Raw genomic sequence first — 16089 nt, 5'->3', positions numbered from 1 at the left:
GCTGCACCCCCATAACCCTTCCCGCCACCCCCCATGCCCCTGGGCAGAATGACCCCTTCTCCTCCTCAGCAAGTTGCTACGTCTATAAAAAGTCAGAGCGACAATAGGCTGATTGTTTGGGGGGTCCTGGCAGCTGACGAAGCGGGACCCACTGGCCAGCATCTGGCTGACCAGGAGCGGAATTCCACCTTGCAAACTCCTCTGAGAGCCAGTCTTTTCCCAGAAACCATGTGAGTAATTCTAGCTCTCAGCTGCAGGGGGTGGGGAGGCGGGGTGAGTTGGTGGACGATTAACTGTGGGAGCTGCGTTTAGTGCAGGCTCCGGTTCGTCCCTTCGGCGTGCCTCAGTTTCCTCGCTGACTCACTGCGGGGCGGGGGTGAGGATCATCCAGCTGGGGGTGCGGCCGGTGGCTGCAGAGACCCGGCCCTGGCCGGCTGCGTCACATCTGGAAGCGAATGAATGAAACTTCCTCTTCCCGCCCCCTTCTCGTCCCTCCCTGCCCCGCGAATCCCGAGACCCTGCCAGGGGATCGACTCATCACAGACGCCTGAAGTCCCCGTGCGTACACCCAGGAGGACCCCAGCATGGCCCGCGTCCCGGCCCTGGCCCTGCTGTGGCCGCCGCTGCTGCTGGCGCTGACGTTGATGGGGGCGCCCACCGAGGCCGGTGAGTGACCCCGCGCTCCCCGTGTCCCCGCGCACCGGGTCCCTGAGGTCCCCCCGGGCTGCCTCCTGGTCCCCCCAGATTCCTGGCCGCCGGTCCGGGAAGGAGAGACGCGGCCGCTTCGGCCAGTCCTCGGTCAGTAAGCAGAGGAAAATCCGTGGAAGCTGAGTCACCTCCGGGCATTCCCTGCCCTTTCCCCGAAGTCCGCGGGCGCTGAGTATGGGGGACACAGAACTCCGGTCCACTTCTGCCCTCCAATATGTGGCTCTAAGGGTGGCCATGCATGCACTCCTACCGTCACCCCTCGCGGTGGCCACCTGCTGCTGGCCCAGAAGGGACAGATACCCGGGCCACCGGATCAGTCTGAGCTCACAGCAGTTTTGAGAAAAGCATCTCAGTAGTTTCCAGGGAAATGGGAAGGATGTGTAGACAGAGCCAGACTGTTAATGCAGACGCTCTTATTGGAGAGTAGGGGTCAGCGCCAGGTCCCGTAACCAAGGCAAGGGTGTGTGTGTGGGGGGGTGGGGGGATATGTTTGCTCAGGGCCATGACTCAGGACCGGGAAATTTATAACACCCCAGTCTCCATGGTGCCCTGAGCACTGCCAGGAGTAATTCCTGAGCACAGAGCCAGGAGTAATCCCTGAGCATTGCCAGGTATGTGCCCAAAACAAAACAAAACAAAAAAAATAATAAGACACCCCCTCCCCAACTAACTCATGATCTAACTCTGCGTCTGTTTCTTGCCCTTTCCACACCAGTTGCCCCTTCCCAAGGACCCCAGTCTCAGTAGTTGGCTCCCTAAACTTCGCCCATGTCCTCCCTGACACCATAATTTTTTTAATTTTAATTTTTTTTAATGGAGTCAAGGTGAGAATGGAGTCACTGCTGTGAGATGCACAATTATAAAGCTGTTCATGACTGGGTTTCAGTCATACAATGACCCAACACCCATCCCTCCACCAGTGCCCATTTCCCACCACCAATGCCACCATGATTTTTGGGTAGGGCGTTTGCCTTGCAAGCGGCCAACATGGCTGACCCGAGTTCGATTCCTCCGCCCCTCTCGGAGAGCCCGGCAAGCTACTGAGAATATCTCGCCCGCACGACAAAGCTTGGCAAGCTAGCCATGATGTATTTGATATGCCAAACACAGTAACAATTGTCACATTGGAGACGTTACTGGGCCCACTCGAGCAAATCGATGAACAACGGGAGGACAGTGACAGTGACAGTGACACCTTTCGACATTCCTGGGAACCCTATGCACCCCCCTCACCTCCCTAGCTGAGAAAGGACATAGGTGAGTTTAGGTCATTTGTTTGCAAGTTTGAGGTTGACTGACAGGCTTCTTTTCAGGGAGGTATGGCACGCCTTCAGCTTGGGCCTTCCCGTGTGACCCCCCACCCCCTGGGGAGGACTGGTGGTGGGGGGGGGTGTCTCTGAGTCACCACCCCAGGAGTGAGTCAAGCACTTCCTTTTTACGTAGATAGGTAAAGCCCTGATGGCAGAGCCAAAGGATGCCCCACCCTTACCCCTGCCACTGACCCGACCTTATAAGGCTGGGATAGGGCTGTGAGTGGGTGCTGAGCTGTTGGAGAGGTGCAGACCCCAATAACCAGGAAGAAATGATTATTGCTCCCTGGTGCCAGCTGCTGCTTTCCAAGGGGGCTGCTCCAGAAAAGGGGCATCTGGGCTTAAAAAGTTCACAGAGAATCACCAACCTAATCCCCCCTCAGTGCAGTGTCCAGACTAGGGCCCTGCTATGAACCCAATTTACAGAGGAGACTGAAGCACAGTTACTTGCCTCAAATGCACAAGCAGGCAGTGACAGTGGGAAATGAATGAATGAATGAATGAATGAAATAGTGGCACAGCCTCTAGCAGAGCAGGGGAAACTGCTAGGGAGCTGGGAAGGGGTCTTGGCTCTGCTCCCCACTAGCCCAGTCTGGGTGAGTGATCAGATCAGAGGTTCCCTAAACTATTTGACCTACCAGCCAAATCAGAGAAAAAATATCACTCAGCATGTCCCCCTAGAAATCTACCTTCCATTTTTTGGGGGGAGGGGGCTGGGTGGGGGGTTTGGGCCACATGCAAGGCAAGCACCTTACCTGCTTTACTATCTTGCTCCCGCCCCAGAAATTTATTTTTTATGTTTTTTTTTTGGGGGGGGAGGGGGTGGTTAGGGCCATATCTAGCAGTGCTCAGGGGTTATTCCTGCTGGTTCTATGCTCAGAAGTGACTCCTGCTGGTGCTCTGGGGACCCTATACAGTGCCAGAGATTGAACCAACTCGAGTTACCACATGCAGGGCAAGCGCTTTAGTCCAGCCCTCTCTCACTGACTCCGATCTGCCTGCTTTAAGGGAAGACACAGAAAGTGCCCCCACCTGCAATTGCAACAGAGGCTACTCCCACCACTGAGGCCCTTCCAGTGCCCCCTAGGGGAGCAGTCACTCCCCACCTTTGGGAAACCCTGGATTAGAACTGCCCAGACCTGCTCTGTGTGAAGGGGTTAAACCCTACTGCTTACCTGGCCGGGGTGGGGGGAGGGCTATGGGTGGTGAAAGAGGGCCAGGAGAAGGGAGCAGCTGGGGCCTGATGCAGAGAAGCTTCTGGAGTGTGTCTGAAGTACAAGGAATAAATGTCATCCAACAACATCCTCACGGTAGCCAGGGAGGAGCTTAGGGTAGAAGAAAGCTCAGAGAGGAAGATTCACTTGCTCAGAGCAGCACAGCAGTCAGGAGTTGGTGGCACTCTCATATTCCATCAACCCCAGTGTTGAGAGTGTGCCTTCCTTCTGCACCCAGCCTCTCATCACCCTCTTGCTGTCCTCCTACTATCCACGTCACACCCACCGTGAAAATGCCAATGTCCAGCAGACCCTCTCAGCCCCCCCTAATGTCCAGCAGACCCTTTCAGTCCCACAATATCCAACAGACCCTTTCAATCCCCTCCCACCTCAATCCTGTAGTTTGAGTCTGAAGGTCTGTGTCTTTGTTTGGGTTTTTGGGTCACACCTGGTGGTACTCAGGGCTTATTCCTGGCTCTGCACTCAGGGGATCATGCCTAACAGACTCAGGGAACCATATGGAGTTAAACCACCAGGGATTAAACCCAGATCTGCTACATGTAAGGCAAAAGTCTTACTAAGGGTCTGTGTCTTTGTTTTGATTTTGGTTTTGGTTTTGGTTTTGGTTTTGGTTTTTGGGCCACACCCTGCAGTGTTCAGTGCTTACTCCTGACTCTGTGCTTAGGAATCACTCCAGGCAGGGCTTGGGAGTACATATGGGAGTATGGGACCCCCAAGGACTGAAGCCAGTGGTCGTATGCAAGGCAAATGCCTTACCCTCTGGACTATTGCCCCTGGCTCTGTGTCTATGGATGCAGTCTCCTGGCTTGGTTTATTTATATCCACCACATGAGGATTATCATTTTGCCATTTGGCTTCTCCTTCTGATTAGTTCCCTTAGCATGAACCTCCCCACCCCCACCCCAGCCCCAGCCCCATCCCTGTCAAATGGGCAAGAGTTCATGGTTCCTCAGAGCCAAGGCAACCAGAAACCAGAGCTTTGTGATTTAGACCTAAGACTGGACACTCAGGTGTTACCAGATCTGGGAGATCAGATTAATAAAGTCACAGGGAACAGGTGTCTGTTTGGATTTTCCAATTTGTGGTCTAGTGTTCTCTGGCCAGATGCCCGGGTCATGCTGAATCAGTTCTATTTTTAAGTTTTTGAGAAATGTCCTTACTGTCTTCCAAAGAAGCCCGACGGTGGAAATAAGGCTTCTTTTTCCCTTATTTTTTTCTCTTCTTTTTCACTAGCTGTCATTGACCTTTCTTTTTCTTTTTTTTTCTTTTTTTTTCTGTGTGTGTGTGTGTGTGTGTGTGTGTGTGTGTGTGTTGGGCCACACCCAAGGATGCTCAAGGTGTGACTCCTGGCTCTGCACTCAGAAATTACTCCTGGCAGTGCTCAGTCGAACCTGGGATGGCTGCGTGCAAGGCAAGCACCCTCCCCGCTGTACTATCTAGCCCTGCCACTGACCTTTCTGCTACAGGCCCCCATGGTGGGATGTGATAGGTCAGAGCTATTTTGATGTGCATTTCCCTATAATCCATCCACAATGAGGAGCATTTTGCCACATGTCTGCAGACCTTCTGGATGATCTGTTTGGACAAGTGTCTGCTGGGGGTCCTGGAGCACTCCGGCATGTTATGGTCTCCAGAGCACTAAGCCAGCCTCTGAGCACTGCTTGGTGAGACCCAAAACCAAGCAAGAAAGTGTTTGTTGTGCGTTCCTTGACACTTTTTAATGGTTTCTTTCTTTTTCTTTTGGAATATTTGGGTCAACCAACATTCTCAGGTCTTTTTCCTGGCTTTGAGCTCAGGGATCACTCCTCATGGGGCTCGGGGAACCATGCGGAATGCCAGGGATCAAACCTGGGGCTGGCCACATGCAAGGTGAATGTCCTGACCACTTCCAGTTTGCTCCCTGACACTGCAATACTTACTGAGCAGCCTTGAGAATGACCCCCAACACTGAGCCAGGGGTAGCCCCTGACCACTGCCTGGAATGGCCCAGAAACTAAAACAGCACCCTCACTCAATGAGCAAATAAACAATGACAACAATAACAAAAGAAAACAAGAAAGAAGTGAGAAAAAGCAAGCACCCTACCCACTACTGATGCTGTGGAGTTTTGCTACAAAGAAGATTTTCATAGGCCCCAGGACTTTGCATATGGTCCAGGTTCAAATCCACCATGGCCCTTCCCTGTTGTGTGACTGCAGCAAAAGATTGTGCCTCAAGTTTCCTTTCCCCCTCTATGAAGCAAGATTGACAATAGAACTTGGCTCAGGAGCTGCTGGCAAACTGATATGTGGGGACCCCTCAGAATAGCCCTGATCTGTGGGAGCATCTTGGAAGTGGACTACTGTATGATATGTAAGGGTTAAATTGCTATTTTTTGCTCTGATCTCCCTGTACCCTGTGAATTAAGAAATGACTTATATTGGGGCTAAAACAATAGTACAGCAGGTAGGGCATTTGCCTTGCGTCTGACCCAGGTTTGATCAGACGTGGCACCCTGGTCTGCCAAATGGTCCCCTGGGCCTGCCAGGAGTGATTCCTAAGTACAGAGTCAGGAGTAAACAACCTGAGCATCGCCGGTGTGAACCCCAAACAATAATAATTTTTTAAAAAGCCTTATCTTGATGTACTGTTATAGTGATGGGAAAGTTGGAAACGTAAGCTGGTAGCTAAACACAGGTGGCTAGAGAGGCACAGAGGCAGGAGCTCAGAGTGGACCATTCTGGGAACTGGGCAAAGATGTGTAAGTCATAAATCATAAAACTGACCAGGACAGAAGGACCCAACCAACCTGTTACCTAGACAAGAAGGAGAGCTGGCCACAGAAACAACTCATAGACTATTAAGTGTCTATATTGAGATTGAAAACAGAAAGTGTCCACCACAAAAATTCTCAGCAACAAGGGCCCCCATTGAAATGTCATGCTGTACCCCTCTGGTCTCAGTGTACTGTCACCAACTAACCAATCAAGAAACCCCATTCTTCTGCTCTTCTGTGTGTTATGTTACCAGAAATCTTCCTGTTGTTGTTGTTGTTTGGGGGCCACACCCAGCAGTGCTCAGGGATTACTCCTGGCTCTTCACTCAAGGATCACTCCTGGTGGGCTTGAGGGACCATATGGGGTGCCGGGGATTGAACCCCAACTGACCGTGTGCAAAGTAAATGCCCTACCCGCTGTACTGTCACTCCAGCCTCCCAGCAGAGTTTGAAGGCTGTAATCGGCCCCTTCTTGTGCCAAGATCCCCCCACCCTTCTTTCATTCCTGGTATTCCCTTTGTCATTGATTCTAAGAACTAACAAATCATCCCTTTACACACCTTTAAGTGGGGGCGGGGTGCCAAATCTGCAGTAAATGACAGGGTTACCCTCTGACAGCACAACCTCGTGAATATACTTACTGCCCCTAACTGTGAGCATAAAATATTGTAATCAGTGGTTTTGTCCTTTACACACCCGCCAGCCACCAGGGGTCCACAGGCTAGCAATTAGTAACTGCCAGCAGATTTCAGTGGTTTGCAGCCTCTTTTGCTTGACAATTCACCCTGAGTTAAATTAAAATTAATTTTTAAAAAACTAACCTCATTCTCACAGGGCAGGAGAGATTGCTCAATAGGCTGGGTGCATGATTTGCACACTCGGGTGGGGAATGGTTGGATCCCTGACTCGTACAGTACCTTAAGCACCTCCAGGAGCAATCCCAGAGCACCCACATACCCCTGAACTTTTTGAAACCAAATACATAAAATACTGTTGCCACTGTCACCGAGGAAATACTGTAATGATAAAGTAAAGTAAAGTAAAGTAAAGGCTCTCCCGTTGTTCATCGATTTGCTCGAGCGGGCCCAGTAACGTCTCCATTGGAGATTTTGTTGTTACTGTGTTTGGCATATCGAATACATCACGGGTGGCTTGCCAGGCTCTGCCGTGTGGGCGAGATACTCTTGGTAGGTTGCTGGGCTCGCCGAGAGGGGCGGAGGAATCGAACTCAGGTCGACCATGTTGGCTGCGGGCAGGGCAAACGCCCTACCAATGTGCTATCGCTCCAGCAGTAGGGTGTTTTCCTTGCACGCAGCCAACTGTAATGATAAAGGATTAAAAAATGGTAACTGCAAGTAGATGCAAGTGCACACAGGCTGTTTACTCACTTCCAGTCCATTCCTCAGCTCTTCTCTAGATCCTCCTTTCCTGCAGATGATCCCAGAGGGTCCTCCCCATCGAGAACTGGACAGTGGGGATCTGAGTGTCAACTCACCCATCCATTTCTCTCCTTCCCTCCCACCTCCCACCCCGCGCAGGGATCGAGAAGGTGACGGTGCAGGCGCCCTCTCAAGTGCACGGCTTCGTGGGCGACAACGTGACGCTGCCCTGTAAGCTGCTATCTCCCGAGTCCAAACCCCCGAAAGTGACGCAGATAACGTGGATGCGGCGGGAAGCGTCAGGGGATCTCAGCAGGGTGGCGGTCTTCCATCCAGTGCAGGGCTCCCACATCCCGGAGTCCGACCGTGTGGAGTTCCTGGGCGTCCAACAGGGCACGGATCTGCTGAACGCCTCGATAATGGTGCGCGGGCTGCGAGCCCAGGACGAAGCCAACTACACCTGCGAGATCGCCACGTTCCCGCGGGGGAGTGGGAGCAAACACATCTGGCTCCGTGTGTTCTGTGAGTGCAAGGGGGCGTGGCTTGGGGCGTGGCTCGAGGGGCGGGGTTGTGATGGGGCAGGGCTTGGGGGCAAGGCTTGATGGGCGTGGTTTGTGTGATGGGGCGTGGTTTGTGTGATGAGGCGTGGTTGTTAGGGCGTGGCTTTAGGGGTGTGACAGTGGGCGCTAGGGGTGTGGCTTGAAGAGGTCCTGAGTGTGGTTGTTAGGGTGTGGCTTGAGGGGGTGTGGGTGTGTCAAGGGCATAGTTTTAGGGGTGTGGCCTAGAGAGGCGTGGCTTAAATGTGGATCAGGTAGGGCATGGTTGTTGGGGCATGGCTTGGTTGTGGTTGTTGGAAGCATGGTTTGGTTGTGTGGGCGTGGGCGTGTGGGATGGGCTCCTGGTCAGGGCAGCATGCACAATGGGAAGGGCAAAGGTGGTTTTCTCAGCTGAGGTTTTTGTTTTCTTTTGTTTGGAGGCCACACCCTGCGTTGCTCAGGGGTTATTTCTGGCTCTGTACTCAGGAATCATTCCTGGAAGGCTCTGGGGACTCTATGGGATGCCAAGGATAAAACCCGGGTCGGAAGCGTGCAAGTGCCCGGCTGTACTATCTATCTCTCCAGTCACCCTGCTGAGATTCTATGGGTACAAAAGAGAAAAGAGTGCACTGAAGATGGGGCGGCAATGGGGTACTGGGGTGGCCATACTACTATATTGGATATTGAGAGCTGGATTTTTTTCTTTAGTCTTGGTTCAGGCTGGGACAGTTATTGGGAGACAAACTTGGGGCCTGTGTTTGATGCTTGCTCCAGGTAGGTCTCGAAGTTTATAGTTTATTTGAAAAGCTTACAACTGAGATGTGCATGCTCAGTCCTTGTCACATGCCCTTTGTTGAGGAAGGAAAATTCTAAACAGATGGGACTTGAAACCCATCTGGAAGAGAGAGATTGAGGAACCAGCAGAGGATGCAAAAGTGCCCCCTGGCATTTGGCATTGTTTTCAAAACATGGGCCACATCCTTCCCTTCCTTGCACCTTGCATGCTATGGGGCAGGGGCTACTCCAGCTACTCTAGCTACAGGGACCACGAGGTACCAGGAATGGCACCTGGGCGCCCTATTCACTGCAAAGCTTGCACCCAGCCCTTTGAACTCTCTCTCCAGCCTCTCTAGTTTTCTTGAGATCTGGGGAGAAAAATAACAAGTCCTCCCCTGGGAACCTTAGTGGAAAGCTCTGTGCCTCTGTGGAATGCTTAGGATTATTAAGAACTGACTTTTCTTGTGTGTACTGGAACCACTGTGTGCCTGGAACCATCCCAGGTCTTTGCATGAACTGACAGTTCTGTGGGTCACTATATTCAGAGTAGACAGTGAAAGGTGGGACCTGAGTGGTAGTATAATAAGTAGAGCAGGCAGTTGACCTGGGTTCAATCCCTAGAACCCCATAGGGTCTCCTAAGTCTGCCAGGAATGTCCTTGATCTCAGAGCCAGGAGTAAGCCCTGAGCACACAGGGTGTGCCACCCCCTCCCAATTTAAAAAAAAATCACAAAAAAACAGAGGGTAGGGCACTTGCCTTGCGCGCAATCAACTTTGGTTCTATCCCTGCAACCCATATGGTCCCCTGAGGCCCACCAGGAGCATTTCCTCAACACAGAACCAGGAGTAAGCCCTGAGCATTGCCAAGTGGGCTCCCCCCTCACCCTGAATAAACAAACAAAACAAAAAGCAGAGACAGTAAAAGGTGTTCATGTGAACCACAGGACAACTCAGGGAAAGTGTCAGTTCCCGAGAGCCAAGGGCCTAGACCACTGTGTAAACCATGGGAGAGCCATGGCCCCAAGGAGGCAGTGGAGATGCTACAACCCACATCAGATTAAGCATTTGAAACAGTGCTGACTCATGGCCTCAACCAAAGGCAGCGCCTGGCATTCCAATTGACCTGGGACCTCAGGTGGCATGATTTAGGCTGTTGGTAAAGCAGGAACAGCAGGGCCATGGAAGGCGAGTGCCTGGCATGGACCAATCTGATTCCTTTCCCAGCATCACATATGCCAGCCTCCATCCTTGGAACACCTTCAGGGGTCACTTCTGAGCACAAAGTCAGTAAGAGCCCCTAAGCACCACCAGAAATATTCCCCCACACATATACACACACCACCACCACCATCACCACCACACATACCTAAAAAAAAACCCCAAACCCCCCAAAATAACCAGGAACATCAAATCAATGTAAAGAGAATTGTCTGTAAATAATGACCCAATTAGTAAAAGGGACGACGGGGAAGAAGTTTTGTGGAGTCTCAGGGCTGGGAATCCCCAGCAGAAAGTCATTTACAACTACATAAACTTTGGCCAGTTCCTTCCCCCTCAACTACCAGGCTCAGGTTAGCATTTCTCACCTCCAGGAAGCCCTTCCTATTACTCTTCCAGACTCAAGTACCTTTTCTAGTCATTCCCATTCTGGGACCTCACTACCTTTGTCTTGGACTGGAAACCCCAGGAAGACAGGACAGGGATACACCCATCCTCAGCCAGTCACTGAACTAGGCAAAGTACTGAATAGTCTCTGCAGAGACCTTGACTGAGCAGCTTCTGCGTGCAGGGACCCTTCAACAATCTCCTTGCCCAGGACCTATCATCAGCCCTGGCGAACAGACAAGGAAACTGAGGCACATGCCTGCCTGTCTCCACCCTCCTGCACAGGGTCAGAGCTGGGGCGGAATCCAATCCTCCCACACCCCAGGCGCTGACCACCAGTCAGGCATGACCCGTCCCCTTTGCTTTTCTCCGCAGCGCGGCCGCAGAACGAGGCTGAGTCCCTGCTGGTCGAGCAGAGTCCCAAGCCGGTGCCCATGGCGCGCTGCATCTCCTCAGGGGGCCGCCCATCACCTCGCATTTCTTGGGTCCCGGACCTGGGAGGGAAGATCAACGAGAGCCAGGAGCACCTGTACGGCACTGTCACTGTCACCAGCGTCTTAATCTTAACTCCTTCAAGCCAGGAGGACGGCAAGACGGTCACCTGCCAGGTGGAGCATGAGACACTGGATACGCCTGCCCGGCTGCCGGTGAACCTCAGCGTGCACTGTAAGTGGGTGCTGCTTGCCGCTCCCCAACCCTAATGTCTACACCACGGTTTCCCACAGTGGGAGATGCTGGGGTGGGGGTTAGGGGGGCACTGGAATATTAGAGGGGCTGTGGTAGCCTTGGAAGCAATTGAGGACTGCTTTCTTTTTATTTGCTTAAAGAAGGTAGATTCTTGGATAGGCAACCAACTGAGTGGATATTTTTTGCAGGGGTGTTGGCCTGAAAGGGGGCAAGGACGCCAAATAAATGTGGGAACCTCTGGTCTATAAAGACACCCCAGGCGACTATCATCTTTATCCCTGTTCTTTGCACCAGTGCTTTCACTATTGTCTACACACCCACTCACCACCACTAACACCATCACCAAGCCGACACCCCAATAATAGTAACAAGACACCCTTGCCCCACTGATTCCAACCAGAAATGCACATCTACTGCCACCAACATGGTTGCCAACAGCCATAACTGGCCACCATTAACACCAACACTCCAGGCCACCAACACCAACCAGAAAAACACTGCTGCAGTCAACAGCTTCTCCAGGGAGCCGTAATCCACTGTCTCTATTACAACAACTCCCTGCATTGCCCCAGTCGACATGGAATCCATCAGGAGTGTTTACACAGCTTTGCTGGACACTATCCACCTACTTCTTCCCACACTGTCTACACTGGTCACTCGACATTCCTGAGGGTGGGAATGGCTTCACTGTTCTCATGGACACTGTCTACACTGGACACTTGGGTGTTGTCCCTGGTCCAAGAGAGGAAAGTGGCTACATGGACTGCCCCACCTGCCCCCTCACACAGAACCCAACTCTGTCTCAGAGTCCCACATCCCCAGACCACACTACAGGTCACCTTTGGAATAGACAAGCAGTCATGGCCCTACAGGACTTGTCAGAACATTGAATGTTTTAGCCTTTCTTTACTGTGCCATAGTGCCCCCACATGTTACCCAGGAGCCTGGGGTGGGGACCCGAGCTCCTCTGTGCCCTGCTGTCTCCCATCCCCACAACCTTCGAGCTTCTGTTCTTCCAGGGAACTGCCAGCTCCTCCAGGCCTCCCATCTCAACTGTTCCTGAGGGGCCTGCCCCCCGCCCGAGTGTGGGCTCCTCGGGGCTCCTGTCCCTGAGCCCATCCCTGTCCCTTCCCCAGATGCCCCCCAGGTCTCCGTCTCTCTCTCTGACATTGAGCAGGAGGGCCACAGGAAGACCACCCTGACCTGTAACGCCCGCAGCAACCCGGAGCCCAAGAGATATGACTGGAGCACGTGAGTCCTGAGGCTGATCTGGGTCTAAGTGGGGAGGCTGGGAGATGGACTTCTGATCTGAGGGAGGAGAGAAAAGCAGGATGGACCTAGAGAAAGTCACCTTTGGCCAGCACTAAAATTACATTGATGTGGGCAGAAAACAAAGGTCAGTGGTGAAAAAGATGCCCACAGGTGTGATATTAGGATTTATTCACCCTCCTCAACGCACAACATTTTTTAATAAAATAAAGTTTTCAATAAAAAACACCGTTTCTGGGGGTTCAGCCCAAGCTTCAGGTTCCCTGCTCTTTATCTTCTCCTCTCTCAGCACTGAGCTATGCTCAGGTCACAGATCACCTGCTGACCTGCACCCCAAAGGGTGAATCATCTGCTCAGTCAGAGCCCTGAGAACCTGACACAAGAGCAAATGTGGTGGTAACTAATAACAGACTCTGAGGGATCAGGTCAGCTCTGGAGACCCAAGCAAAGGGCTGGCTGGGCTTCCTCTGAGTGAGGCAGGATCTCAAGGGAAGGTTGAGCAGAGGAAGACCTTTGGCTCTGTTCTAGCAAGTTCTCTAAGGTCACTGGGTAGAGACAGAGGGCAGGGTGACAGGGGAGCTAAGAGGAGGAGGGTCAGGGTGGGGCTACACAAGCCCTGAAGACTGAAACATTCTGGGTGGATTCTGAAGGCCCAGTCTCAGGACCTCTGAGAAATTATGGGGGAGTGAGAGGGAGAATCAGGGGGACTCCAGGCACCTCCCAACTTGAGTCATAGTTAGGAGAGCTGCTGGGGGGTTCCTCAGTCCCTGTCACTCTGGGCTCCAGCAGAGGCCACATTCTCAACCACCTGTGTCCCCCAGGACCACGGGCCCCCTGCCCCCCTATGCTGTACCCCAGGGCTCCCGGCTCCTGATCCAGCCCTCTGAGGAGTCCACCAACATGACCTTCATCTGCCGTGTCTCCAATGACCTGGGGATGGGCCAGGCAGCCAAGAGAGTCCAGCTCCCAGGTGAGAACCTGTGGGGAACACGGAGACACCTCAGGAGGTGCCAAATAGGATTGCCTCTGAGGAGGGATGGGGATTCCCTAGTGGAGCCCCTCAGCCATAAGATGCTTTTCTTTTCTTTACTTTTCTTTTTTTTTTTTTTTGCTTTTTGGGTCACACCCAGCAATGCTCAGGGGTTACTCCTGACTCTGCACTCAGGAATTACTACAGGCGGTGCTTGGGGGACCATATGGGATGCCGGAGATTGAACCTGACTAGGCCACATGCAAGGCAAACGCCCTACCTACTGTACTGTCGCCTGGGCCCCATGAGATGCTTATAAACTCCTGCTGAAGCCTCTACCCCAAAGACTCAGACAGGCCTTTTCAGGGTTTTGAGGCAGAATTCTGGTTATTGCACTTGCTAGAAATACCAAAATTGTCCAGAAAAATGGCATATGATTTAAAATGCAGCTTCAGGTTTGACATAGTCTAGGTACCCTAAGGATCTTTTTTTTTTTCCTCACCATTTTCTCTATGCTAGCTTTATTCTTCTGGATCATTCCTCACAAGGCAGGGGACCTGTGGGCTTTACAGGTTCCCGTCACACGGTGGTTCAATAGTGGAGTGGGAAAGACATCAGTGCATTCCATAGCTTCGCCCAAAGCCCTAATGTGCCTCTCATCGGCTCAGATGAGGTCACGTGACCACCAGGACCCTATCAAAGCAACCTCACAAATGGAACGCTCTGATTGGTTAGGCTTGGACCGTAGCGCTCTTCAGAGGGGCAGTGGGGGCTACCCATCCAAATGAGGGTCAATATTACTTGGCGGGGACCTCAATGTCTTCGCTCCTAAGTCCTTTCTTCTCTTCTTTCAGAAACCAGAGAGCCGTCACATTCAAACCCCGCTCTCCAGATCGTCTTGCCTATTGCGATTGTGGGAATCCTCTTGGTGGTTGTGGTGGGGGTCCTGGTTTATTTCCGGTGTCGAAGACAGGCCCGTGAGTGTCTCCTCTCTGCAACATTCCCCACCCGTGTTTCGATACTGATTATCCCGAGCCCCGATCCCTGAGCCCGACCCCGTGCGAGGCTCTGTACTCGTACCTCAGGCAGCTTGTCCTGCGTGTCCTCACAGCTGGGCGGCCCCGACCCTGCAGACATGGACACTGAGGCAGGGGCTGGTCTCCCACCCGAGGGAGGGACGCCCCCCGATTCCAGGGTTGTCAGCACTGGGCAGCCTCCAGGGACACAGGGGAACCGAGGGCAGAGTGACACCCCCAGCTGTCCCTCACGTCCCTTGCTAGGAGAGACCCCCTAATGCTCCTACAGAAAGGAGGGGGGCAGCAGAAACCGGAACTCTGGAGCCCTCTGCAGGGGCCAAGGAGAAAGAAGTGGGACCTATGAAGTATTAGTAGCTGGAGGTCCCATCATATGTGGACCTACAGTGCTCCTTTGCCCTCAATGAAACTGTCTTCTCTCACTTTCACTTGAGACATCCTCTTCCATGGAGTTCTCCCTGGTGTCCCAGAATGTGTAACTGCCTGCTTTGGGCTGCTTACCCCAACTGTGCCCAATCTGGGTCACTCTATGTGGGCCCATGTCTATGTCTCCCATGGACTGTGAGACCTGGGGGCAGGACTCTCAGGGTCTGTGTACTCTGCATCCCAGCACCAGGCTGAACTCAGGTGTTGTAGCAGGTGACCCCACGTGAGTCATCCCCAGAGCCCAGCAGCCTGTGCTCGATCACTCCCAGCCTTACTTATAAGTCACCGGCAGAAGACGGGCTCCCTATGACTCAGTCTCCTCATCTGTAAAGTGGGGCTTCCCTGAGCACTAGGGGCAGCACGGAGCCCTGCATGGGGCATGTTATCACCCATTCCCCACCCCAACTGCGTTACTCTGATGTTCACTCTCTGGGTGTCGCATCAGCTGGGCAGGGAGAGGAGATATGGAGGGTTAGTGCCCAACTGGGTCTCCTGCCCTGGGAATGCCCCTAGCAGGAGGAAACACTCAGGACTGGCTGGGGAGTCCCTGGGAGTAAGAAATTGAGGCCCAGGTAGGGGAGCCCGGGGTGCAAGTCACTCAGCTCCTTAGGATCAGGGCCAGACCTGGACCCCCACCTGACTCCTGAGGTCATGCTCTGCCATATTGATTCATGATGAATAATAGACTGGCTGAGCCTCAACTAGTATTGGTTATATTGATTTATAATCAATGACAGGGATAGGATGGGGCTTAGGCAGGATTGAGAATATTGACTGATAATAGCAGACCGAACTGGGCTTTGTGGTGAAGCTCATGACACATATGTGTGAAACACTGGGTTTGAGCCCTGAAATTGCAAAACACCCAAAGAAAAGTGAATCCCAAGGAGTAAAGGAATGAAGCCTCTCCCCGGCCTTGTGTTATAACTATGGGACCCTGAATGGAAGAGGGGGCCCCATGGGCCTGGTGTCTGTCCGTGACTGCCCACGATTTCCTGAAGCATCTCCTTTTGTCCCCAGGTCAGGACCCTCACAGAAACTCAGCTAATGGGGTAAGTGTGAGGTGGGGTGCTGAGGTGGGGGCGAGGGATCTGCATAAAACACTGCTCCATTGTGGTGGGCTCTCCAAGAAGCACCCCCTGTGCTGCACCAAAACCAGCCCCTGTGGGGGCAGATGCCCCTGTGTGGTCACAGCCTGAGTCTCATCAGCTTGGTCTGTGGTACCTGGGTCTGCTTTTTTTTTTTTTTAACCACAATGAGACAGTTACAAAGTTGTTCCTGACTGGGTTTCAATCATACAATGTTCCAGCATCTGACAGTTCACCAGGGTACATTTCCCACCAAGGATGTCCCCAGTGGGCTGCTTTGTGTTGTGTTTTTTGCACCTCTCCTGAAACT

At 52.6% G+C, this 16089-nt stretch overlaps 1 protein-coding gene across 1 annotated transcript; it reads left to right on the top strand.

The window, feature by feature from the left end:
* Window positions 1-579: 579 nt before the first annotated feature.
* LOC130043364 (poliovirus receptor-like) lies at window positions 580-12055 on the top strand. Its single transcript, XM_056135619.1, has 4 exons — window positions 580-666; window positions 7547-7909; window positions 10681-10971; window positions 12012-12055. Exons 1-4 carry the CDS (start codon window positions 585-587, stop codon window positions 12053-12055), a joined length of 780 nt encoding a protein of 259 aa, XP_055991594.1. The 5' UTR covers window positions 580-584.
* The last annotated feature ends 4034 nt before the right edge of the window (window positions 12056-16089 follow it).

Source organism: Sorex fumeus, unplaced genomic scaffold (assembly GCF_029834395.1).
Source record: "Sorex fumeus unplaced genomic scaffold, SorFum_2.1 ptg000122l, whole genome shotgun sequence".
Classification (NCBI taxonomy): domain Eukaryota; kingdom Metazoa; phylum Chordata; class Mammalia; order Eulipotyphla; family Soricidae; genus Sorex; species Sorex fumeus.
The sequence above is the reverse complement of the archived record's forward strand: the minus strand, read 5'-3'. Positions and strand labels throughout refer to the sequence as shown.

What these genes read in the sequence shown, in the direction of transcription:
- LOC130043364 (XM_056135619.1), top strand. Translation starts at nt 585, where the DNA reads ATGGCCCGCGTCCCGGCCCTGGCCCTGCTGTGGCCGCCGCTGCTGCTG. An exon ending in CATCTGGCTCCGTGTGTTCT is followed by an intron (nt 7,910 to 10,680) that starts GTGAGTGCAAGG and finishes TTTTCTCCGCAG; the next exon opens with CGCGGCCGCAGAACGAGGCT. An exon ending in GGTGAACCTCAGCGTGCACT is followed by an intron (nt 10,972 to 12,011) that starts GTAAGTGGGTGC and finishes CTGTTCTTCCAG; the next exon opens with GGAACTGCCAGCTCCTCCAG.